At 33.0% G+C, this 26,609-nt stretch overlaps 1 protein-coding gene and 1 pseudogene across 2 annotated transcripts in view; one reads left to right on the top strand and one right to left on the bottom strand.

The window, feature by feature from the left end:
* The window catches only part of VPS13A (vacuolar protein sorting 13 homolog A), a 246,253-nt gene that overhangs the window by 176,036 nt on the left and 43,608 nt on the right, over positions 1–26,609 (bottom strand). For both annotated transcript variants that reach the window (XM_074280102.1, XM_074280103.1), the window contains exons 4-13: positions 25,790–25,885; positions 25,429–25,530; positions 20,869–20,978; positions 20,290–20,349; positions 14,644–14,706; positions 14,344–14,427; positions 13,554–13,611; positions 5,021–5,148; positions 4,725–4,831; positions 2,617–2,788 (exon numbers count right to left, since the gene is read on the bottom strand). In XM_074280102.1, coding sequence (XP_074136203.1) covers positions 2,617–2,788; positions 4,725–4,831; positions 5,021–5,148; positions 13,554–13,611; positions 14,344–14,427; positions 14,644–14,706; positions 20,290–20,349; positions 20,869–20,978; positions 25,429–25,530; positions 25,790–25,885 — 980 coding nt within the window. The remainder of the gene's footprint in view (positions 1–2,616; positions 2,789–4,724; positions 4,832–5,020; positions 5,149–13,553; positions 13,612–14,343; positions 14,428–14,643; positions 14,707–20,289; positions 20,350–20,868; positions 20,979–25,428; positions 25,531–25,789; positions 25,886–26,609) is intronic.
* LOC141549999 (small nuclear ribonucleoprotein E-like) lies at positions 4,267–4,603 on the top strand (annotated as a pseudogene).

The raw sequence follows: 26,609 nt of genomic DNA, 5'->3' as shown, positions 1-26,609 counted from the left end.
ATCAACTACAGCAATTTTAGTACAGACATAAAAGTATCATAAAGAGCAGTCATTACCAAAAGGAACAAAAAGGGGTATAATTTTTAAATATATGCAAATATTTGAAATATAATACAGTATAGCATTAACACATATTAAATCACCTGAAAATTTCTTTAAAGTATAAACATACATTAAATGAAGCTAATTCTGATTTTAGGTAATAAAGGTAAGCATAGGTTCCTCATTAACAGAATAATCATTGGCAAGATAAAGTGATCAATTGGTTTACTGCCAGGGAAATTAAAACAATTTTTATTTTACCTCTTCAAATCAATTAATCAACATGTTCTCACTGAATGACATCCCTGTTTTGTATTCAGCACTATGATTTTAGGCATAGGGAAAACTAAGGAAATGAAAGGCATCATCACGGAGCAGAAAGAATACTTACTGGACAAAATACTGAACAAAATCAGGAAACACTGGTTCTGGTCTAAAATTTAACTAAAAGTTAATGATGTTCACTTGTCCTGTTTGAGTCAGCTTTCACTTATCTGGGCCATTGTTTCATTTTATTCAGAACAAGAAAATAAAAATAGTTTTATCACAGTTCTTAATGTAGATATAAAGGGTGATACTATAAGCAATTTAGGACAGCAAGGGATAGTTCACCTGTCAGATCTTTGGAGAAAAAAGGAAAATATAACCAAACAAGAAATACATTATGAAGTACAAAATGGATAATTTTGATTACATTAAATTTAAAAGGTTTTGTATAAACAAAACGGATTTAGTCAAGACTAAAAGAAAATCTGGGAAATAATTTTTACAGCCAGTGCTTCTCTGATAAAGACTTTATTTCTAAAATATAAAGAGAATTGAGTCAAATTTGTAAAAATATGAGTAATTCCTCAAATGATAAATGATCAAAGATATGAATAATTTTCAGATGAAAAAAATTAAGCCATATACAGTCATGTAAAAGCATTATTGATTAGAGAACTGAGAATTAAAACAACTCTGAGGTACCACCTCATATCTATCATATTAGCTAAGATGACAGAAGAAGAGAGCAATAAATGTTGGAGGGAATTTGGAAAAACTGGGATACTAATGCATTATTGGTGGAGTTGTAAACTAATCCAACCATTCTGGAGAACTGTTTTGATGCCCAAATAGATATAAAACTGTATATACCTGAGTTAGCAATATACCATTACTAGATCTGTATTCCAAAGAGATCATAAAAGATGTCAAAATACTGGAAATTGAGGAGATGCTCATCAATTGGGGAATGACTGAATAAGTTGTAGTATTTTAATATAATGGAATAATATTGTTCTTTAAAAAAATGATGAGCGGGTTGATTTCAGAGAAGTTTAGAAAGACTTACATGAACATGCTGAGTGAAGTAAGCAGAACCAAAACATTGTACACAGTAACAGCAAGATTATATGATGATCAATTATGACAGACTTGGCTCTTCTCAACAACAGAGTGATCCAAGACAATTTCAATGTCTTGGGATAGAATACACTATTTGCATCCAAAGAAGAAACTTTGGAGATTAAATGTGGACTGAAGCACACTATTTTCACTTTTTTTTGTTTGTTTTTTTTCTTTCTCATGGTGTTTCTCTTTTAGTTTAATTTTTCTTTCATAACAATTAATTTCATCACAATTAATATGGAAATCTATTTTAAATGATTGTACGACAACATGAACAATGCAAATATAAAATTAGGAAGACTAAAACTAATCCAGGGAAAGAAGAAATCAGAATAAATTTACAGTAGTTGAAATTTTTACATATAGAACAGCATTTGATCTTGGTTTTAATGGATGAGTAGAATTTTGAAAAATTTGAAAAATCTAGAGGTTATGAGCACTGCAAACAGAGCATATGAACAAAGATTTGTGTGCAGAAATTAATATAGCATATATAGGAGACTAAGGAAATTCCTATGATTAGCATATAGGCTCTATGTTAGCAAATTGTGTAAAATAAGATAAAGTGACTAAATTATGTAAACCTGAAAAAATTGAAAATTTAAAAACTTGAAAAAACTTGAAACCAATGAGGTACGTATGTGCAGATTCTTGATCAGGGAAATGACATAATGAAAAATTGACTATAAGTTTAAAATAGCTGTGACCCAGGGGCAGCTAGGTGGAGCAGTGGATAGAGCACCAGCCTTGAATTCAGGAGGAGCTGAGTTCAAATCTGATCTCAGACATTTAACATTTCCTAGCTGTGTGACCCTGGCCAAGTCACTTAACCCCAGCCTCAGGGGAAAAAAAAAAAAAAAATAGCTGTGACCCCAGGAAGACTACATCAACTCCAAAAGGCTTCCAGATTTAGGCAAATTCTAAAGGTTCAGATAACTTAGGAAAGGATTCAATGGCATATAAATGATAACTGAGAAGAATATATAGGTAGATATATACGGAAAAAAACAAAACATGATAGGCAGATATTAGCAGCAGGTACAAATAGAGAAGAGATGACAGTAACAGAAAATAAGAGTGGAATTAGGAAATTGCACGTTATAGACGCCAAAAGAAGTTTCAAGTAATATAGTACAGTCAATGTATTGCCAATGTTTAAAAAAAAAAAAAAAAAAAAGTGCTAACCTGCAAAGAGCTTAGAATTTCAGCAGTTGCCTTCTTATTTCTTATCTTTTTCTTATAAAGTTCTTTATACTCCTTCACGTTTTGCCTGTGTTCATAGATGTATTTCCATGACCACATCTGTAGCCTAGGCTGGATATTTACTTTAAGAATACCAGTTATTGCATATTTCCACCTAATGAAAAAAATACATACAAAATAGCTCTAAGAGATAAAGCTAAAATTATATATATATTTAAAAGTACAGATTAATGAAGTGAGTGATTTGTTGTCTCAATGTAAAACTAGACAGACCATTTTTTCTTTTCTTCCCTTCTGCCATTCTTCTTTTAGTCAGTTACAGATCAAAAGCACTTTAGCCACCAAGAAGTAGTAAGAAGAGAATTTGCATTGAATCAATCTTATTATCTGTACAACAAACCAATATGCATGGAGAGAATCAGTCTTAGAATAAGGAACATATGAATTCAGGTGCCCTGCCTCTGCTACATGTCCAAGTGTTCCTGGATAAATCATTTAACCTTTAAAGGCAGCCAATCAATTCTTACTAAAAGCATTTAGGTGGTACGATAAATAAAGTGGTGGACCTGTAGTCAGGAAGACCTAAGCTCAAACTCAATCTCAATACTTACAACCTATGTGATCTGTGGACAAGTCATTCATTATTTAACCTGTTTGCCTCAGTTTCCTCAACTGAAAAATGAGGATAATTGCACCCACCTTTCAAGGATTACTGTTAAAGTCAAATGAAATATTTTTAAAGGTTTAGCACAATATGTGGCATGTAGCAGGTGCTGTAAATGCTTATTCCCTTCCTCCTTTACCCTTAAAGATATGACAATACAACCACCATTCCACATTTGTTAAAGAAGTTTCCTCAATGTAATTCTTTATATTGTTGAAATCAAAGATCTAATTAAAAAAATTAAAGGACCCAAATAAGAAAAATATTCTCTAGATTTTCAAATTTCATTTTAAGAAACTACCTTCATTTTAAGGTAGTTTGAAGAAACATAATTTACATACTATGAAGTAGCTCAGTTACTAGAAGCTGGCTCATGAATAAAAAAATCAATGTATCTAAAGATTCCACACACTGAAGAGAATGTACAAAGTATTTAAGAGATAAAAATATGGAATTCAATATCTGACAGAATATATTCAGACAATTTATCATATAGGGCTTTAAAAAATAATAACATTGAACTAGAAATTTAAATTTAAAGGAAGTTTTTGGATTGGGAAAGCTCAGTCCCTCTAAGTATTAACTTAAAAAAGAATTATATTACAAGTGCTACCATTTCAAACTTTATATTTAATTTCAAAATGTAAACATATCAAATTAATAACCTGGGAATAAATAGCTATCATAATGTTTGCCCCAAGCTACCTAAAAAAATACACAATAACCTACAAATAAGGTCACAATTCATGGGTGAAAAAAATAAATGAACAATGCAATAATACAATGAATAATGAATAATGCAAATTGCTTCCAGAAATTATTTTAAATGTCATTTTGAAATTTTATCTTAAACAAAATATCTTTTCTAAAAAATGTGCTTCCGGCATGCCCCGCAACTGCATTTCTGCTTCCGCTAGTGGTTTCCCTGAGGCGTGCTGTGCCTAGCACTCTCATAGTACGCTTCCGCCATGGCGTACCGTGACCAGGGCCAGAAGGTGCAGAAGGTGCTGGTGCAGCCCATCAAACCTCATCTTCAGGTACCTCCAAAATCAGTCCCGAATTCAAGTGTGGATATATGAGAAGTAAATATGCGAATAGAGGGCTGCAAAATTAGTTTTGATGAGTATATGAATCTTGTATTGGATGATGCAGAGGATATTCACTCTAAAACAAAGTCAATGAAACAACTTGGCCGGATCATACTAAAAGGAGACAACATTACTCTACTTCAAAGTGTCTCTAACTAGAAGTATATAGTCAGTGAAGTTAGAAGACACTCAAAAGGCAACACTTTTTTCTTAATTACACTTGTTGGGCTAAAATAATGGTTCACATTTTTCCAAGCTATTTTGATCTTTTATGGTATTATAATAATAAAGGGGCTACTCTGGGGTTTGTTTCTATTTAAAAAAAAAAATTTGCTTACCATTTTTTGGCATTGTTGTGAACAATTACATCAGGTCTGTATTTCCTATATGGTAAGTTTTGAGTCATCATGTCAACTGATTCAAGGAGTTCCATGATACTGAAATACTAATAAATGGGAAAAAAAAAGTAAATGTTTCAGAAAAAATATTATCTAATCAATGAAAGAAAGCAAAGACCTCAATGGTTTACCTTTTTCTAAGCACACTGCTTAAATTTTGAAGATGATTTCAAAAATTTAATTAATTTTCAAAACAAAAAAAGACAATTCAAAAAAATTTATAAAAGCAGTATCACCTGTAATTTATTCAATTCAATGCCTATATCTTGTAGCCTAACATCCAAATCCATTTTTGGAGTGGAACAATCTAAATCTGCTCGGAGATTCATGCGGAGTTTGGCTTGAGCTGATATGGGACGGAATACTAGGGGGGAAAAAAAATAGATTGAAAGAAATTAAATTGAGAAAATAAGTCAACTACCTGTTATTAGAAAGCCTCTTCTTCCATTGTGATTTCAACCCTCAAAACATTAAAAATGGAGAGGGTTTACAATATACTCTCCTCCCACCTTTCCCCTTTTCCCCACTAATCTCTAAGTTCTAGACATTGTTAATAGCTTACACCAGAGTTTCAAGCCTCTTGGCTAAAATGTTCCAAAGTGCAATGAAAACCAAATTAAAATGCAATTGGGAAATGTTTAAAAAAAATAAAATGCAATATACAATTATATAAGGGTAATTTGTGGTTTTCCAAGTCAATATAAAGCATAGAGAAACAGATTTCTACTTGAGTTTGACGGAACTGGTATTTACACTTTCATATCAATTATGATTACAAAATGCTTCCATATACATTACAAATACTAATATTATTTTACACTATACCTCAGAGAAATATGCCTAAATTCACAGAGCTAGTGTCTATTTCAGAATTTAAATCTATTTCTCCTGACTCAATTGCTGTCTCAACTACTGGCCAAACTACCACAAAATTTTAGTAAATTTTGAGCTAAAAGGTATTAAAAACATATTCTAATTAATTTTTTAAGTTTCTTTCATTTCTTCTTTTTAATCCACATAATTTATTCTCTCCTTTTACTAAGTATAAGGGCTAGCTAAATCACATATTAATGTGAAATGAAGAAAAATCTAAAATATATGGAAATTCCAAAATGAGAAGTAAAATAACTCAGTATGCGTTTGTGCAAAGTACTATGGTAGGTATTAGCGATTATAAGAAAAATTTGCCTTGAATGATCTTGTTTTCTACTGGGTGAAACACATTATATTTAGTATTTATATTATATTATAGTATATTTTAGTTAAGTAATAGGTAAGTAAATAAGAAATATATACAAATAATTTAGAGAAATAGAAGAAAAATGCTGACAAGTGGAAAATTAGGAAAGACCTTGTGCAGATACTAATACTTCAGCTGCTTGTGCTCAAAATACCCACCCAGTGGGTAGGTGAAACATCGAGGTTAGGGAAGACCCAATAATACTATTTAATTGAAAGAGAGCATCTGAGAAACAATATAAATCAGTCTGAAAAAATAAAGTAAACTCTCACAGTTGTAGGTATGATAAAATATAAGATGACAGTTATTAACTATTTTTTCATATACTATATTTCTTCTTAAAATTAAGTAGGTTCGGGGGCGGAGCCAAGATGGCGGAGAAGAAACACACGACTCAGTGAACGTCCTCACTCCCTCACAACCAATTAGATAAATTAAGTCTCAGAATTAGCTCAGGACTGATAGATACCACAAGGACTGGAAGCACGACTTACCAGCTGAAGAGAATCTGGAGTTTCAACAGGAAAGGTCAGTTCTCAGGGGAGGAATAAGAGAGACCAGCACAGACGGTGGGGTAGGGGCACACTGCGCCCATTGCGCTGGGAGGGGCTCTGGGATCAGAGAAGCCACTGAGGTAAAGGAATCTGGCACAGGCTGTTAGCTCTTCTCTGCTAATTATTTAGCAGTTCAGAAGAGAAAGCCAAACTATTTTAAAACTCAAATTAGATTTTCCCCGATCCTGGGGGTGACTCAGCAGAACTCTTGGCACCAGGGGGTGTGGCCTCAGCTACCTCCTGAGAATAGTTAAGAGATTGACAAGTGGGTGGATACGGCCCAAGGCAACACACACTGCCTAGCTTAGCTGGAGGGAGTGGAACTCAGCTCCAGGAAGTCCCAGAGAAGCGGAACCTTTGAACTAGGGACCGGTTTCTGGCAGACACTTCCAGTTTGAGCACAGGGGCTTCTCACATCACCTGCTGCAGACATCCACTCCCCACCCGGACACATAGGCTGGGCTTCGTGCTGTCTTCACTATTCTACGCCCTCGAAGCACAGTAGTGCTAATCACCTCTGAGGCACTTCCAGGGAGGGGGTGGGGAACTCTCTCCCAGAGCTCTCTCTTAGCTCAGGCGCAGGGGCCGCTGCATCCATCCTGTCTGGGAGGAAGCTGGTAAAGAAGTAAATAATTTCCTACCCCAGGGACAGACCCCAAAACATTTTTTTTAAGTATGAGCAAAAAAGCTAGAAAAACTATAGATTCCTTCTATACAGAGAAAGAGCGGGTATCCAACCCCGAGGAAGTTGACAGCAGAGAATCAGCAGACAACAACCTAAAGGGGAACGATTCCTGCCCCCCATCACATAACTCTCTCCTAGAAGAAGCTCTTAAAAAATTGAGGGAGATCGAAGAAAAATGGGGAAAGGAAAGGGAAGCTATGATAGAGAATAACAACGTCCTGAAATTGGAGTTGGAAAAAATAAAGAATTCACAGGAGATGCAGGGAAACAAAATTAGTGAATTAGAAAAGGTTAAAAAAACACAGGAAAGTAGGATTTCTGAATTGGAAAAGATAAAAAAGTCTCAAGAAAATAGAATTTCTGAATTGGAAAAAGAAAATAATTCTCAAAAAAAAAAATTAGGGAAATGGAAAAAAATTCAATAGAGCAAAATAATTCATTTAAAAACGAAATTGGGCATTTACAAAAAGAACTAAAAACTGTGAAAGAAGAAAATAACTCCTTAAAAGTCAGGATGGAACAAATAGAAATGAATGATTCACAGAGAACCCAAGAATCAGTCAAACAAAACAAAAAAAATGAGAAGCTGGAGAACAACGTCAAATACTTACTGGGAAAATCTATAGACCTGGAAAATAGATCTAGGAGAGATAATCTGCGGATTATTGGACTTCCAGAAAACTATGACCAAAAAAAGAGCCTAGATTCTATTTTACAGGAAATTATCAAAGAGAACTGTCCAGAGATAATAGAAACAGAAGGGAAAGTAGATGTGGAAAGAATTCATCGAACTCCTTCTGAAATAGACCCTAAAAAAAGAACACCACGGAATATTGTGGCTAAGCTGCAGAATTACCACACAAAGGAGAAAATCCTGCAAGCAGCTAGAAAAAAACAATTTAAATACCAAGGTGCCACAATAAGGGTCACCCAAGATCTGGCTGCCTCCACATTAAAAGATAGAAGGGCCTGGAATCTGATATTCCGTAAGGCAAAAGATCAAGGACTGCAACCAAGAATGAACTACCCAGCTAAGTTTAGCATCTTTTTCCATGGAAGAAGATGGTCATTCAATGAAACAGAGGAATTCTATATGTTTCTAAGAAAAAAACCAGACTTAAACAAAAAATTTGATCTACATCCACAAGACTGAAGAGAAACAGAAAAAGGTACACAGAACCCTTGAGAACTGTAACTCTGTTGTGGGTATATAAAAAATACTCAAGGATAATTTGATTTTACTGATATAAAAGAAAAAAAGGGGGGTGTGGTAAAGGGAAGGAGGTCGGTTCAGAAAAAGGGGAAGGAGTGATAAAAAGAGGGAAACTACATCCCAGGAAGAGACATAGAAAATACACCATATCTGAGGGAACTTAGTGAGGAGGAGAATCATTGTGTGAATCTTACTCTCATCAGAAGAGGCTCAAAGAGTAAATAATTAACATATTTGTTTTTCAGAGAATTTTCTCTCACCTCATTAAAAGGGGGGAGAGGAAAAGGGAAAAGGAAAAGGAGAATAAGTGAAGGGACTTGGAGGGAGGGGGGAGGGATCCTAAAAAAAAAGAAAAAAAAAAAGAGGGAGGGTTGCACGTCACAAGTGGGGGGTCTGTAAATTAAATATCGGGGAGGGGGATCAGGGGGGTCAAGGGAAAAAAGCATAATCTGGGGATAATACGATGGCAGGAAATACAGAATTAGTAATTTTAACTGTAAATGTAAATGGGATGAACGATCCCATCAAACGGAGACGGATAGCAGATTGGATCAAAAAGCAGAACCCTACAATATGTTGCCTACAGGAAACACACTTAAAGCAGGGAGATACATACAGAGTAAAGGTAAAAGGTTGGAACAGAGCCTATTATGCTTCAGGTAAAGCCAAAAAAGCAGGGGTAGCTATCCTTATCTCAGATCAAGCAAAAGCAGAAGTAGATCTCGTTAAAAAATATAAGGAAGGAAACTATATCCTGCTGAAAGGTAGCATAAATAATGAAGCCATATCAATACTAAACATATATGCACCAAGTGGTATAGCATCTAACTTTCTAAAGGAAAAGTTAAGAGAACTGCAAGAAGAAATAGACAGTAAAACTATAATAGTGGGAGATCTCAACCTTGCACTCTCAGATTTAGACAAATCAAACCACAAAACAAACAAGAAAGAAATTAAAAAAGTAAATAGAACATTAGAAAAACTAGGTATGATAGACCTTTGGAGAAAACTGAATGGCAATAGGAAGGAATATACTTTCTTCTCAGCAGTTCATGGATCCTATACAAAAATTGACCATATATTAGGACATAAAGATCTCAAAATTAAATGTAGGAAGGCAGAAATAATAAATGCCTTCTTCTCAGATCACAATGCAATAAAAGCTACATTCAGTAAAAAGTTAGGGGTAAATAGACCAAAAAGTAATTGGAAACTGAATAATCTCATCTTAAAGAATGACTGGGTGAAAGAGCAAATTATAGAAACAATTAACAAATTTCACCCAAGATAATGATAATGATGAGACATCATATCAAAATCTTTGGGATGCAGCTAAAGCAGTAATAAGGGGAAATTTTATATCTTTAGAGGCTTATTTGAAGAAAATTGAGAAAGAGAAGATTAACGAATTGGGCTTACAACTTAAAAGGCTAGAAAAAGACCAAATTATAAACCCCCAACCAAAAATTAAACTCGAAATACAAAAATTAAAAGGAGAAATCAATAAAATTGAAAGTAAAAAAACTATTGAATTAATAAATAAAACCAAGAGTTGGTTTTATGAAAAAGCCAATAAAATAGATAAACCTTTGGTAAATTTGATCAAAAAAAAGAAAGAGGAAAATCAAATTGATAGTCTTACAAATGAAAAGGGGGATCTTTCCACCAATGAAGAGGAAATTAGAGAAATAATAAGGAGTTACTTTGCCCAACTTTATGCCAATAAATTTGATAACTTAAGTGAAATGGATGACTTTCTCCAAAAATATAGGCTCCCTAGATTAACAGAGGAGGAGATAAATTGCTTAAATAGTCCCATTTCAGAAAAAGAAATAGAACAAGCTATTAATCAACTCCCCAGGAAAAAATCCCCAGGGCCAGATGGATTCACATGTGAATTCTACCAAACATTTAAAGAACAATTAGCCCCAATGTTATATAAATTATTTGAAAAAATAGGGGATGAAGGAGTCCTACCAAACTCCTTCTATGACACAGACATGGTACTGATACCTAAACCTGGTAGATCGAAAACTGAGAAAGAAAATTATAGACCAATCTCCTTAATGAATATTGATGCTATAATCTTAAATAAGATATTAGCAAAAAGACTTCAGAAAATCATCTCCAAGATAATACACTATGATCAAGTAGGATTTATTCCAGGAATGCAGGGCTGGCTTAATATTAGGAAAACTATTAATATAATTGACCATATTAATAATCAAATTAATAAGAACCATATGATCATCTCAATAGATGCAGAAAAAGCATTTGACAAAATCCAACATCCATTCCTACTAAAAACTCTTGAGAGTATAGGAATAAATGGATTATTCCTTAGAATAATCAGGAGTATATATTTAAGACCGTCAGTAAGCATAATATGCAATAGAAATAAACTGCAACCTTTCCCAGTAAAATCAGGAGTGAAACAAGGTTGCCCACTATCACCATTACTATTCAATATAGTACTAGAAACGCTAGCCTCGGCAATAAGAGCCGAGAAAGAGATTCAAGGAATTAGAGTAGGAAATGAGGAAATTAAACTATCACTTTTTGCAGATGACATGATGGTATACTTAGAGAACCCCAAAGACTCTGCTAAAAAGCTACTAGAAATAATTCAAAATTTCAGCAAAGTGGCAGGATACAAAATAAATCCACATAAATCCTCGGCATTTTTATATATCACTAACAAAATGCAACAGCAAGAGATACAAAGAGAAATTCCATTCCAAACAAATGTTGAGAGTATAAAATATTTGGGAATCCATCTACCAAAGAAAAGTCAGGAATTATATGAGAAAAATTACAAAACACTTGCCACAAAAATAAAATCAGATTTAAATAATTGGAAAGACATTCAGTGCTCTTGGATAGGCCGAGCGAATATAATAAAGATGACAATACTCCCCAAACTAATCTATTTATTTAGTGCTATACCAATCAGACTCCCAAGAAACTATTTTAATGACCTAGAAAAAATAACATCAAAATTCATATGGAAGAATAAAAGGTCAAGAATTGCAAGGGAACTAATGAAAAAAAACTCAGAGGAAGGTGGTCTAAGTGTACCTGATCTAAAGCTATATTATATAGCAGCAGTCACCAAAACCATTTGGTATTGGCTAAGAAATAGACCGGTAGATCAGTGGAACAGTTTAGATATAAAGGACAAAAAAGGGTACATCTATAGCAATCTAATCTTTGACAAACCCAAAGATTCCAACATTAGGGATAAAAATTCATTATTCGGAAAAAACTGTTGGGGAAACTGGAAATTAGTATGGCAGAAATTAGATATGGATCCACACTTAACACCATATACCAAGATAAGATCAAAATGGGTCCATGATTTAGGCATAAAGAGTGAGATAATAAATAGATTAGAGGAACAGAGGATAGTCTACCTCTCAGACCTGTGGAGGAGGAAGGAATTTATGACCAGAGGAGAACTAGAGATCATTATTGATCACAAAATAGAAGATTTTGATTACATCAAACTAAAAAGTTTCTGTACAAATAATACTAATGCAAACAAGATTAGAAGGGAAGTAACAAATTGGGAAAATATTTTTAAAAACAAAGGTTCTGACAAAGGTCTCATTTCCAAAATATATAGAGAACTGACCATAATTTATAAGAAACCGAACCATTCTCCAATTGATAAATGGTCAAAGGATATGAACAGACAATTCTCAGAGGAAGAAATTGAAACTATATCCACTCACATGAAAGAGTGTTCCAAATCACTACTGATCAGAGAAATGCAAATTAAGACCACTCTGAGATACCACTACACACCTGTCAGATTGGCTAAGATGACAGGAACAAATAATGACAAATGTTGGAGGGGATGTGGGGAAATTGGGACACTAATACATTGCTGGTGGAGTTGTGAAAGAATCCAGCCATTCTGGAGAGCAATCTGGAATTATGCCCAAAAAGTTATCAAACTGTGCATACCCTTTGACCCAGCAGCGCTACTACTGGGATTATATCCCAAAGAAATACTAAAGAGCGGAAAGAGACATATATGTGCCAAAATGTTTGTGGCAGCTCTTTTTGTTGTAGCTAGAAACTGGAAGATGAATGGATGTCCATCAGTTGGAGAATGGTTGGGTAAATTGTGGTATATGAAGGTTATGGAATATTATTGCTCGGTAAGAAATGACCAGCAGGAGGAATATAGAGAGGCCTGGAGAGACTTAAATCAACTGATGCTGAGTGAAATGAGCAGAACCAGAAGATCACTGTACACTTCAACAACAATACTGTATGAGGATGTATTCTGATGGAAGTGGAAATCTTCAACATAAAGAAGATCCAACTCACTTCCAGTTGATCAATGATGGACAGAGGTAGCTACACCCAGAGAAGGAACACTGGGAGGGGAATGAAAATTGTTAGCACTAATATCTGTCTGCCCAGGTTGCATGTACCTTCGGATTCTAATGTTTATTGTGCAACAAGAAAATGATATTCACACACATGTATTGTACCTAGACTATATTGTAACACATGTAAAATGTATGGTATTGCCTGTCGTCGGGGGGAGGGAATAGAGGGAGGGGGGGTAATTTGGAAAAATGAATACAAGGGATAATATTATAAAATATATATATAATAAAAAAAAATAAATAAATTTTGATTAAAGTAAAAAAAAAAAAAAATTAAGTAGGTTCTATATGTGGAAACAGGAATAAGTCTATATATCCAAGCTGTTGAATTATTTGAGTTTATTCATTTTAATCAGTCCAGCTCAAGAACTGAATTAGCTATCAACAATAATTCACCAATAATAAATTATTCTTGACTGTCCATAGAACATATAATATGAACTTAACACCTATATTTCTCCCTATACCTAGAACACATCCCTTTATTCCCCCCCATAAACATCAAATGAAATATTAATAAACACAAAATAATAACAAAAGTTTTCTTCAGAGTAATCTAATAGGAAATAGGATATTTAATATGAAATTTCCTCAGGTTACCATTTTGAAGCCATTTAAAACTTAAAGGCCATTAAAATCTTTAAAAAAAAAAAAAAAAAAAGAATATTACTTACCAAAATCATAACCTTCTGGAATAATGTTTTTATGAACAACTCCATACTTTAAACTTTCCTATTAAAAGACAAAATTGATTTTATTTATGGTTAACACCAACACTGTAAAATAATGTGACTTTCTGCTATTGCACATATCATAACCTGGTAAAGACAACTATTTTTTACAATCAAACAAATTCAGTTGTAATTACAAGACATTTAGCATTGGCAAAATTACAGCAGTGAATTTTAAATAATTCTTCAAAAATTAGTATTATAAAAGAAATTGCTAAAAACTAAGGCTTATCAAGATAATTGGTATCACTGAGCTCTGCTGACATATTTTATCTAGAAAGGAACCAAACATAAAATAATATATCTAAGTGTCATAATATAATCAATTTTAAAAAAACAAAATTTCCAATCATATGTATGTGCAGGTACTTTTCTGAAGTGTTCTAAGTCCTATTTCAATGCCTCATTGCAGCAAGGACTAGATTCTATGTTCTTGAAGGCTAATATATGCTCTAACCCCTAATCCTAAATGTGCATACTGGGCTTATCAAACAAAAAAAAGTCTTCAAATATGAGACCAATGATGAACATATTGTCTTTATTAGGACCAAATTACTTAATATGAAAAGCTCATTACCAGATTAAGTAATATATAATGAATTTTTAGCCAAGTGATACTCATCTACTAAATTACAGAAGGAGTCTTTAATATATCTGAGTATACACTCTGGAAAAAAAAACCCACAAATTCTTAATCAACTGAAGGAAAGATATGAAATTAAAATATACTTACCAAACATTTCTTATTATCACCATACTTGTGAAACATCTTAGATTTTACATTCCAATAGCCAAAAAGGTTATCTAAACGTAGTAGCTGAAAATAAAATAAATCTATAAGCTTTCAGTTTATTTTTTGAAGTACTCTTAATTATAATTTTTAATGTGAATTTTCAATAGTGAATTGTATTTGAGCAAATGATAAGATTGAAATCACTACCCGGCATATTATTTAAAATTAACAAATAAAAAAGACTCTCTAGCTTCATCAAGATGTAGAGAAAATACAAAGTTAATACGGTCATTGTCCTACCTTACAGAACACTTTCTCAGTTGCATCATGATGTACAGATGGTTTCCAATCTTGATCAGTTGTCTAAAAAAGAAAAAGTTACACATGAAATCAAACTTTATACAAGGGCGTAATAACAACCTACTATTTATACCTTTAAAACTATAAAATGGATATATATATATATATGTGTGTGTGTGTGTGTGTGTGTATATATATATATATATATATATATATATATATATATATATATATATATATATATATACTTACTTTCACAAGTAGCTCACTTAATGTTCAAAATAACCTATAATATATGTATTGCAAGTAATATCCCCACTTTACAGATGATGAATCTGAGGTTTAAAAAACTTATCTATCTTGTCAGAGACAGCAGTCAAATTACCAATTATACATTAATCTAAGAAAAATAGTGTTCAGAGAAAATCTGACTCATGGTATCTTAGATCAACTAGAATGCCAAAAGGAAACAGCAAATAACATTACACATTAAGAATAAGTCCAAGAATCATTTAAGAATAAACTTTAAAGAACTACAGGTTCCAAGTCTATAAACAAATTGACAATTCAAAATAGGGAAATTCAAGTATTAGAACTAAGAACTTGGGGTTCACTAGAAACAAAAAAACAAAATGGGAAACCAGACAACTTGGAAAAGGCACTTGCTGGCTCAGTGGCCTAAATCCTCCTGATTTTCAGTTCTGTTTCCCATTAGAATACCATGACAGGAGCTCCTAGACTTAAGAAGTATATGGATATGAATTTCTTGTTATCATTCATCTAATAAGTAGTTAAGCAAGACTAGAACTTGTAACTTTTGCTAAACCACTGACACTTTTTAAAAAACTGATATGTAAGCATAAAATAAGATTAATACATATGTATGAGATTATTATAAAATAAGGTTTATGTTTTATGAAAGTTAAACTAAGAACCTATGGGAACACCACTTGAATTTACATAATTCTCCCTCTTTTCAAAATTCCTTGCTAGATTATATATGTCCAATTTTAAATAAACTTCCAATTCCAGGTACACATCAAAAACTCAGAACAGAATAATGTCACTGAATCTGGATGATGAATCAAGAACCCAAAGACTTTATTTCAAATACTTTCTTTGTCACATATATATGTGGACACTATATGTCCCTGAGATCAAATCACTTCAAAAATCTATACTTTAGTTTATTAATTTGAGTATAGATAGACTAAGATTATCTCCAAGGTACTTTCTAATTTATATTCAATAATCGACATTCTTGCCTTTAAAAAAAAATCTAGAGTATTTACCTCAATTTCTTTTTTAAAAAAACACAAATGATCAAAAAAGTAGAAAACACTTATGCCTTTGTAATGAGACTGAGATAAATGTAACCATTCATCTTCTTTGATTCTTCTCCCAGCTTTGCTCCTAATTTTCTGACCTTCACCAAACTTCAACTGCCTTCTCATCCTGGAAAGTTCCTTCACCCCTGTAAGTCTTCCACTCCTACTGGTATATTTTTCCTGCAATCTCCATTTTAAGGAAGTGTGCAAGTCAATCATTCTTTACTCTTCTCCCAGTTTTACACCTGACTCCTTGTTCTTTGCTATCATAACCCTGAATCCCCACCTCACCACCACCTAAACACATGCTTTTTAGCTGCCTTTTTTTTTTTTTAAGGTACCATCTTCCCCATTATAACAAACTCCATGAGGCAAGGACTATGTGTATTCTTTTTGTTTTCATTTCTATTTCCAGTGTCTAGCATAATTCTAAGTACTTAAATATTGACAACCTTGTCCTCCATTTTAATTTTCCAAAATCTAGAGTTCAAAAATAATTCTTGTACTATTTCATTAGTTCTAATTTCTTTTCCTTTCAGTTTCACTGGATGCCAAAAAGCTTTTTACTTGATCCTATAAGTAACAGGAAAAAGCATTTATCAATCCTGGGGGAAAAAGTTTGTGTGACATGGTCAGATCTGAAGGAAAATCACTCTTGTAGTTAAATGTAAGATGAATTGGAGAAGGAATATGAGGTAGAGAGAACAATTATTAAATTTACTAGAACTGTCCAAATGAGAGGTGATGGGTTCACGAACTATGCTAGTAACTATGTCAGTGGAGAGAAGAAAACTCCTTTTAGAGAAGTTATAGAGAAAGAAATTGAAGACTCTGGCAGCTGATTGGGATATATGAAGTGAAAGAAAAGGGGAAAGCTAAATATGCCCCCAAGTTCGCTAAACTGGATAAGGAGAAGAATGGAGTTCCTCTTAACAGGAAATATGGGGGTTCAAAAGGGAAGGATGGGGGGACAAGGAAACTTTACAATAAAGATAAATATAACTTTGGCAATAATGAGTTTGACATGGAGCATCTAGGTCTACATGTTCAACAGGCAATTGGTCTTGGAAAAATGCAGCTCAGGAAAGATTAGGTCTATATAAACAGATGTGGAAATTGTCTTCATGGAGATGATAATTGAACCTAAGGTAGTTGGTGAGATTACCAAGTGAGAAACTATCGGAAGAGAAAAAGGAAACCCAGGACAGAGGTTTGGAAGATTCCATATTTACCTAACAGTAACTCAAGTACCATGGTTTGCTTTGAAAAAAGAGCAATGGCAAGACATTAACTCTTATAATCTGGCTTCTATTCCTATTACTTTCCTGAAATTAATCTCCTAAAAGATAAATTTGAAATCATAAGTCCTTAACATTCAAGACCTGACACTACTAAGTATTCTGAAATGTTGTTCTCCCTCAGGATCAGTTTGCCACACTGAACAAGACTGATTAAGATTGGTTAAGCTGACCAGATGAAGACTGAGACTTGGTATAATAATGAAGCAAACTACATGAGTTCTTATATATCTTTTGAGTGCAAATATACTATCACATTTTACATGCTATAATAACCTCACAGTTAAGAATAAGAGAGTATATGGCTATGTATGTTTGACAATCACCTTTATATCAGTCTCCTTTGACAACCATTTATAATAAAATAATTTCAAGAAAGTGAGCAGAACTTTTTAATTTAATTGATTTTAATCCATCATTGAATAAGCATATCTTAAGCATTTACTAAATGCCTGCTATTGTGCTGGTCAATGAATATACAAATATAAAGACATAATTGTAGCTCTTAAAAAGCAGGGACAGCTAGGTGGCACAGTGAATAGAGCACCAGCCCTGAAGTCAGAAGGACCTGAGTTCAAATCCAGTCTCAGACATTTAACACTTCCTAGCTATGTGATCCTGAGCAAGTCAATTAACCCCAATTGCCTCAGCAAAAAAAAAAAAAAAAAAAAAAAAAAGCCTACATTTTAAAGAGGGAAGTACACATAGAATCTGTACACATAGAATAAATATAAAGAAGGAAGTGCAAACAAATATGGAGTAGCTGGGAGGAGAGGCACTTGCAGTTGACAGGGATTAGAAAAAACTTTATGTGGAAGCTGATAATTGAACTGTGTAATGAAAGAAGAGCATAAGGAGAAAACACATTCTAAGAACAGGCATCAGAGAGTATAAATGCTCTTATCCATGAAGCAGCAAGTAACAAAAAGAAAGTCTATTTGGTTGGCCTAAATGATAGGAAGAGGAGTAATTTATCATAAGGTTGGGGCAGGAAATCGGGAAGTTGGAAAGGAAGCACTGCTGCTCAGTTCGCCCAACATATGTTCTCCCCAACAACCTAGAAAAAGCACCATTCCAAATTTTTATCAAGAAAATCAAGGACAAGTCACTTTCCCAATCCAGGGCAGTTTAGGAAAATAAGAAAGAACTATTGATATGGAGGTCAGTCAGTAGCAGCACTGTTACTAAGTGCAGGGAGTAAAACAGGAACATTCTGCAGTTAAGTAAAAAAAAAAAAAAAATAAGTCTAGACAGAACACCAGGACTAGAAGTACAGGGACACAAAAGGATTCCAGGGAACCCATGAAGTAGCACTGGGTACAGAAAAAGATGCTATCAAGTAGCTTTCTCATTCATTACTCAGTTCTAGATCAGAGAGGTCAGAGAGCAGCAACTGCCTCTCAGTCTCCTTGTATCATCCTCTCACAAGAGGAGATCCATTCTGGGTCAGATCTCCAGTAGCCACTGTCAGGTGGCTCCCATGTATTCCAACAGCTCTCTCATGTATTCCAACATATGGCACCTGAACGTGGGGCAAGAATTACAAGAAGAACCAGAGTTGTTCATGAAAAGGATCCTTCCAGAGTTAAGGAAGAAGAGCCCCAATGAGAATTTTTTTAGTTGGAGTAATCAAAAGGGCCTACACATTAAAGGGCCGAGCCAGGAGACTGATGAGAGACTTAGATGCCTGCTCTGACTACAATCCTCTTCTCTGTTTGAAAGTTTGCCTCAATCAACCACCCAGAAGTGATAGTGCTGCTTGCATTCCTCAATGTGCTGACCATGCTGTGAGGGGAAAATAACAAAAAAACAAAAAATGGGGAACTGCTAAGGGACAAGTCAATTCTCTGAGCCTCCACATTCTGTGTTGGATCTCCAGCAGCCAGTGTCAGGTGGCTCCCGTGTATTCCAGAAGCTCCCGGTATTACAAGATACAAAACTTATGTACAAGTTCATAAGCATCACCTCAATTTGAGAAATAAGAATAAAACAGATATTAAAATAATGTTGATATGTATGAAATATAAAAGCTAACAATTTTTAAAATTATATTCAATTTCAATATTCAAAAAAATTCAAGAAAACCTACTTGTGATAGAGAATGAATTCATAAAATTTAATATTAGCAAATATTTATGCATTTAAATTGACTATGTGACAGCTATATATCATGCACTACAATGATAAATAAAATTTGCAGAAAATCCAAAAAAATATATAATTAACATGATTGAATGACATCTCTCCAGTAAATTTAGCTATACAGAAATCTTTGGCAGAAAGGACTTCAAAGCCATATCATTATGCCTTATTATTTACCAAGCTTCCAAAAAGGTTTTATATATTTATTGTATAAAATATCTTATTACAACTATAATTCTTTCATTATTGCTTTCTTTTTATTTAAATTTTTACTTTATTCTTTTCCCCCATTTATTCCCCTTAGTTTCTCACAAGAAAGCTACCATCTGACCTTAGACACTTTCTAGTTGTATGACCCTAGGCAAGTCACTTAACCTCAATTGCCTCAACAACATACAACAAAAAAGATAAAGTACCCCCAAGCTGAGATTCAGAAGAGAGATCCCACATGACAAGGGGTTATTCTCTCATTCTTTCTTTTAATAATTTTTGAAAACTAGTATTATATCACCTTTTATTCTTAAAAGATGGTTTCCATATTTTTCTATAAATCTGAACTTGTTTTCTAATGCTAACATTTAACTTATCAATTTCTGACTTTAGCCATTTAAGGGCAGGTATCAATCAGCAGATAAGATTATTTTTAGGAGCTTGCATAATTGTGTTAAGCAGTTAAAACCAAACTGCTTATCTTCTGTAAAGATAAAGTATCTTGGGGCAGCTAGGTGGCACAGTGGAGAGAACACCAGCCCTGAAGTCAGGAGGAATTGAGTTCAAATGTGATTTCAGATACTTTCTAGCTATATGACCCTAGGCAAGTACTTCACTTAACCTCAATTGCCTCAACAACAACAACAAAAAAAAAAAAGATAAAGTACCTCCATGCTGAGATTCTGAAGAGAGATCCCACATGACAAGGGGTTATTTCGATTTGTGGCCTAAAAAAAAAAAAAAAAAAAAAAAAACCTAAGTTAATGCAAAGGAAAATGTTAACTTCAAAAAAATATTCAATATGTTCACATTTTAAATACTCTATATTTTACTGCTTTATAATACCTATTCTGAAAATATATGTATGTAAAAACACTATTGCAATATAATTAGGGCTTCATAGCTTTCAAAGTACTTTCAAATTCACTATCCCACTTATTTCTGAGTGGATATTATTCCCATTTATAAGTGAAGTTAGAATATTTACCCAACAGAAGACTAACCAAGTGGCAAAATCAGTACTCAAGCACAGATCTTTTGACTCAGCCAATTCTTCCAAAAGATGAATGACATTCTTTAAGAACATTTAAAATTTCTTGTACCTGCTAAATTTATAACTATAATGACAATAAAAGCATTTTATAATAATCAGAATATAAAATGATAAACAAAGTCTTCCATTATCATAAATTACAAATGACTGCTACAATTATTCAATATAAAGACAAACCTATAGAAATACTTACATTATCTTCATATCGGACATGAATGTTAGAAATTTTTAACTGAAGATTTTTTATTATCTGCCCAATTAGCTTTTCTGTAAAAGTATCCTGTTTCTCTTTTTGTGGATTTTCTATAAAATACAAACGAAAAAAACCCCTTCAGTTTGAGAGAAAAATGCAGTTTTAAAAATATTGATTAAGCTACCACAAACAAAAGGTTTATATCAAGGTCACTAAAACATACATATCATATATAGATATTATTCAAATATTAAAATTATTAAGAATAACTACATAACTGTCTTTATTAGTATAGCATTTTTTAAACATTTAAGTTGAATGACATTGAATATTTTCTGATACTTATCCTGTATGACTAATGTAATGTTACATGTTATCTATCACACAATAAAAGACAACAAAAAAACAAATTCAAAAGTATCTCTATGTAGCTAAGAAATTAATAGCTACATAAATGCAAGGTTTAGCTACAGTAATTTTTATATCGGATTTATAAATTTACCACATAGTCCACCACCTTCATTTCACATAAGAGTACATGACTAACTTTATAATGATAACTCTTCCTGACTCCCAGTCCAGAAACCTTTTCACTATGCTATGCTGCCTACTTTATCATAGATAATAAAATTTTAGAGTTGTAAGGGACTTTGGAGATCATGTAGTATAAAACTCCTCCATTCCCTGCCACCATATTACAGATGAAGATAGTAAGATACAAAAATACTCTAAAGTAAGTTTTGTTTTGTTTGAAACAACAAACTGAAGCAAAAAACAGGCATCAGAAAAAGCTTGAGATCAACTAAGGGTTCCATATGGGTGTTCTATATCTAGAAAGCACGAGAGCCTATCCTAGTGAAATATTGTGACTGGGAAATGGGGAAATTTTACAGCTCAGGAATCTAAAAGCCTACTATTAAAAGCCTACAGTTAAGAATGAATCTCAGATTGATCCAACCATTCTGGAGAGCAATTTGGAACTATTTTCAAAGGGCGATCAAACTATGTATACCCTGTGATCCAGCAGTGTCTCTACTGGGCTTAAAGAGAGCATAAAGGAAGGAAAAGATCCATATGTACAAAAATGTTTGTGGCAGCCCTTTTTGTAGTGGCAAGAAACTGGAAACTGAGTGGATGTCCATCAATTGGGAGAATGACCAAATAAATTGTGGTATATGAATGATATGGAATATTATTGTTTTGTAAGAAACAACCAGCAGGATGATTTCAGAGAGGTCTGGAGAGACCTACATGAACTGATGCTGAGTGAAATGAGCAGAACCAGGAGATTGTTGTACATGGCAAAAAGAAGACTGTACACCATGATCAATTCTGATGGATGTGGCTCTCTTCGACGATGTGGTGATTCAGGTCAGTTCCAATAAACACATGATGGAGAGAGCATCTACATCCAGACAGATGGAATATGGATCAAAGCATAGTGTTTTTACCTTTGTTCTTGTTGTTGTTCATTTGCTTACTTTTTCTCTTTTGCTTTTTTTCCCTTTTGATCTGATTTTTCTTGAACAACATGACAAATGTAGAAATGTTTAAAAGAATTGTACATGTTTCACCTATATTTGATTGCTTGTTCTCTAGGGGAGGGAGGGGGAATAAGGAGAAAAATCTGGAACACAAGGTTTTGCAGGAGTGAATGCTGAAAATTCTCTTTGCATGTATTTTGAAAAATAAAAAGCTATTATGATTTTTAGAAAAAGGAATTAATTTCAGGGGCAAGACCTAGAGAAACCAGATTAAAAGTTTTATCTACTCAGTGATCAAATTTATAGCACAGAAAGAGACTGACCAGAGACAGAAGCAAAGGTAGAATTAAGAAGTAAGGCAAAGATAAAGTACTAAGAGAAGAGACATTTTTTAAAAATTTCTGTGGATGGAGGATACAATCACTACATTATAGTTTGTATGACTTAAAAAGAAGAGCTTTAAGCTTGCAGAAAGGAGTGTTCTTAAGGACCTGTAAAAAAAGGGCTAAGTAGATTTTTCAGGAATCAGGCACAAAATAACCAAAACTAACAGAAGAGGCAACCTGATTAATGAGTTAAACCACTTTAAAAAAAGTTAAGCAACAATACTGTGAACCAGTAAGTCATAATCACATATATAAAATGATAAAATAACAATACAGGTTAGTATTGTAAAAAAAAAAAAATTAAGCAGAAAGAAGTTAGTTTTATAAGAGCTCAAAAAGAACAGTAATCATTAAGGGTTAAGATGTTTGAGGAAAACTTTGAGAAGGTAAAATCTGTCTGAGACTATATAGGAAAAACAATATTTAACTAAGCTTGAGAGGGCATTCCAAAATAGGACAAATGTGAGTAAAGTTATAAAAAAGCTGACACACAAGATTGGGGAATGTTGACTAGTGAACAAATTTCAATTGCAGAGGAGAATTCACAGAAAAGCAGAGAGAACTAGGATTGGAATGGTAGGTAAGCTTGTCAAGAGACTTTGAATAACGGTTTAAGGATTTAGGCTTTAGCCACTGAAGATCTTTAAGAAACAGGGATGGAAACAAGAAAATCTGTTTGAATCATCAATATATATAGGAGGTGGAGAAAGGACAGAGGCAATAATAGAATGGCCTCTTATGACATGTAGACCTGAAAGTAGCCATGAAGCAGTAAGAGGCTTAACTGTAGTGGCAACAGTAAGAATGGAAAGACCAAGGCAGATGCAAGAAAAGTACGAACATTTGGTGACTGCTTAGATTTGGAGATGCTGAGACAATTAAAGATACTTTCAAAATTTTGTCTGGCTGAGCTATGGTATCATTCTCTGAGACAGAGAACTCTGAGAGGAATGTAAAATGGCTCTACACTCAAGGTTATAATTTTGTGTCATGGACTTTTTGGCAGTTTTATTTATTTTCATTTTTTTTTTATTCACAGACTTCCCAGTCAAGAACAATGAGTTCTGTTTTAGACACCAAATTTCAAATTAGAGTCAATGAAGAAATATAATGAAAAGTCAAAATGGAGAACCAAAAAAAAAAAGACAAAAAAAATAATAAAACAAAGATTTAGGAATCATCTTTGAACAGACAACTTTTACCCCAAGATTTTGTAGTAGTTATGTACTTAAACTACGGGGGAAAAAAATCCCATACTAAAAATATCCCAGGAATATGACTGAACACTATCTGGTACCATACCATAAAATATCCCACAGACCTGTCCCACCCTACAGTGCCTTATCATTGTGAGCAGGACCCATTTAATCAATGGATGAAGAAATTCCTCATCCAATGAGAAATAATAAGGAATTCCTCATATATATCACAATAAGGGCACAAAGATACTATACAGCAATGATGGAGGTTTTCATCTTCTCAGACATCTGCTAAAATTTTCATTCATGTAAAAGCTAGATATCTAATCAATTCTTGACTGACTAGCAATTTCATCTCTCAAAAAAATGAGGAAGAAATAAATATAATATAAATGGTAAACACAATCCTAACAAAGAAAATCACATTAAATAAGTAGAAATGATAGTAACTTTCTCCCAAAATTTCTATGTCATCTTCAGTCATCAATCAGTCAATAACCATTTACTAAGCACCTACCAGGCTCCACTCTGGCAGAGGCAAGACAGCCCTTGCCCTCAAGGAGCTTAAAAATCTATTCCTTTAAAGTTTATGCTATCCAAAAAAAGAATGCAAGATATATAGTCATATAAATACAACAAACATCAAAGAATTAGACTATTCTAAGAAACATCAGACATGATCCTTTAGTCTTAAAATCTAAAAAAGAAAGATCTTCAAAAGAATGAGAGGTTCTCAAAAACAAAACTGATAAAATGTGCCAATGTCCTCAATGAAGTAGAAAAGTAGGAGGGATTTGAAAAGAGAAAAGTGGATATAAAAATTGGATCTCTGATGATCTCAGATTTTTTAAATATGTAAAAAACGGCTGAATAAGGACCATCTAACAAGAAAAAATGCAAAACACTGGTAAGATCCTGTAAAAATGAATAGTCGCATGAATTAAAATATAAAGTACCACAAAAAGAGCTATTTCAATTATGTTCAAAACAAGAAGAGCAAAGCAAAAATTTAAATTAAAAAAAAAAAAAAAAAAAAAAAAGATTGGACACACCTGACTCCTATTTTGCTTAATTTTCTCAAAGAAAATGCACTTTACATCAAAAGGGTAGAATGAATATGACTAAGAAATATTTGAAGCACTGGAAGGACACTGAGAAACTAGAATATATCCAGACTGAGGTCATCAGAATGGGAAAAAGACTTGAGACCATTCTAAATAAAATAACTAGAAATATTAACCTGAAAAAACAAAAGAAAATTCTTCACAAGGTGAGGAAGACAGCCATCTCCAAATATCTGAAGAATTATTATGTCAAAGATTTGTTCTGATTAGCCACATTAGGCAAAATTAGAATCAAGGAAGTTGCAGAAGTTGCAGAAAATATCTGAATTGCCATAAAAACAAATTATTTGATTACAGATACTCCAAAACTAAGAATAACTACCTTCCATTTTTCCTATTTAAAGAGGTTATTTGTAGCTTTTCTTACCTTTATTTGCCATTTTCTGTTTTGCATCTTCTATTCTTTTTAATTCATTCTGCTTTGCATCTAAGAGATATTTCTCTTCTTTTTCTGCATCATACTTCAAAGCTAGATGAAATAAAAAGGTTAAAATACAATACATCTTTTGGCATTTAATCTTAAAACCTCTTTATTACTGGTTTTAAAAAATAACAATAAAAGTTAAAGTGAGCTTTTTCAAATGTATGTAATAATTTTAAAAATACAAATCCATGATATAGCACATCTCAAAGGTTAAGTATAAATATAAAATATATAACAACATTTTTCATCCATTCAAAGCAGTCCACTTAAATTATACTTTTTCTTCCTTAAAAATGAAACTTACTGGCTGAAGGCACTACAAGTAAGTAAATTCCATCCAATTCTGCCTCAACTGGCTGAGTGTAAAGGTTTGTCCATGGAATCTGGAGATCAAGTTTACCTACACAGACAACAGAACAGCATGACCATTTAAATGAATCATAAATGAGTGGGATTTTTATATTTAATTGTTGTCTAATTCACTATAGGTAATATTTTTAGTATAACAGTTAATATAATTCATTCCAACCCCAAACATATTATTCTCCTTCCCTGGTGATCACATTTCCATTCCATTTTTCTTATGTTAAATTTGGAAAGGAATTTTGTATATTTTAAATATGACTTTATATCATTTAGTATATTCTCTACCCCCCTCCAGTATTCTATATATATATGTACAAAAATATATATGTATATATGCACATACATATTTGTGTATGTGTATATATATATATATATATGTATATGTATATATAATTAAAGAGATAGAGATGTAGATGTAAATATATATGGATCTCCTCCAATGATGCCCAAGTCAAAAATGTCTGACAAAATGTTAAGAACTCTAAAAATATAAGGCCCTTCTTTAATATAATCACAAGTATGTATCTAAAATTAAGAGCTATCATTCTCTGTAATATCAATCATTCAAATATTTATTAATTACCTACTATTTGTCAGGAAGTGTACTAAGCTCTAGGGATGTAAGTACAAAGAATGAAACAATCCCAACTCTCAATGAGCTTGCATTTTATTGGGAAAGAGGATATATAAATATAAACATTTATATATGTGTGTATGTACATATATATATGGCATAAATATAAAGTGAATAAACACAA

Source organism: Sminthopsis crassicaudata, chromosome 1, assembly GCF_048593235.1.
Source record: "Sminthopsis crassicaudata isolate SCR6 chromosome 1, ASM4859323v1, whole genome shotgun sequence".
Taxonomy (NCBI): domain Eukaryota; kingdom Metazoa; phylum Chordata; class Mammalia; order Dasyuromorphia; family Dasyuridae; genus Sminthopsis; species Sminthopsis crassicaudata.
Note: the sequence above shows the minus strand (reverse complement) of the source record. Positions and strands in the feature narration are given on the sequence as shown.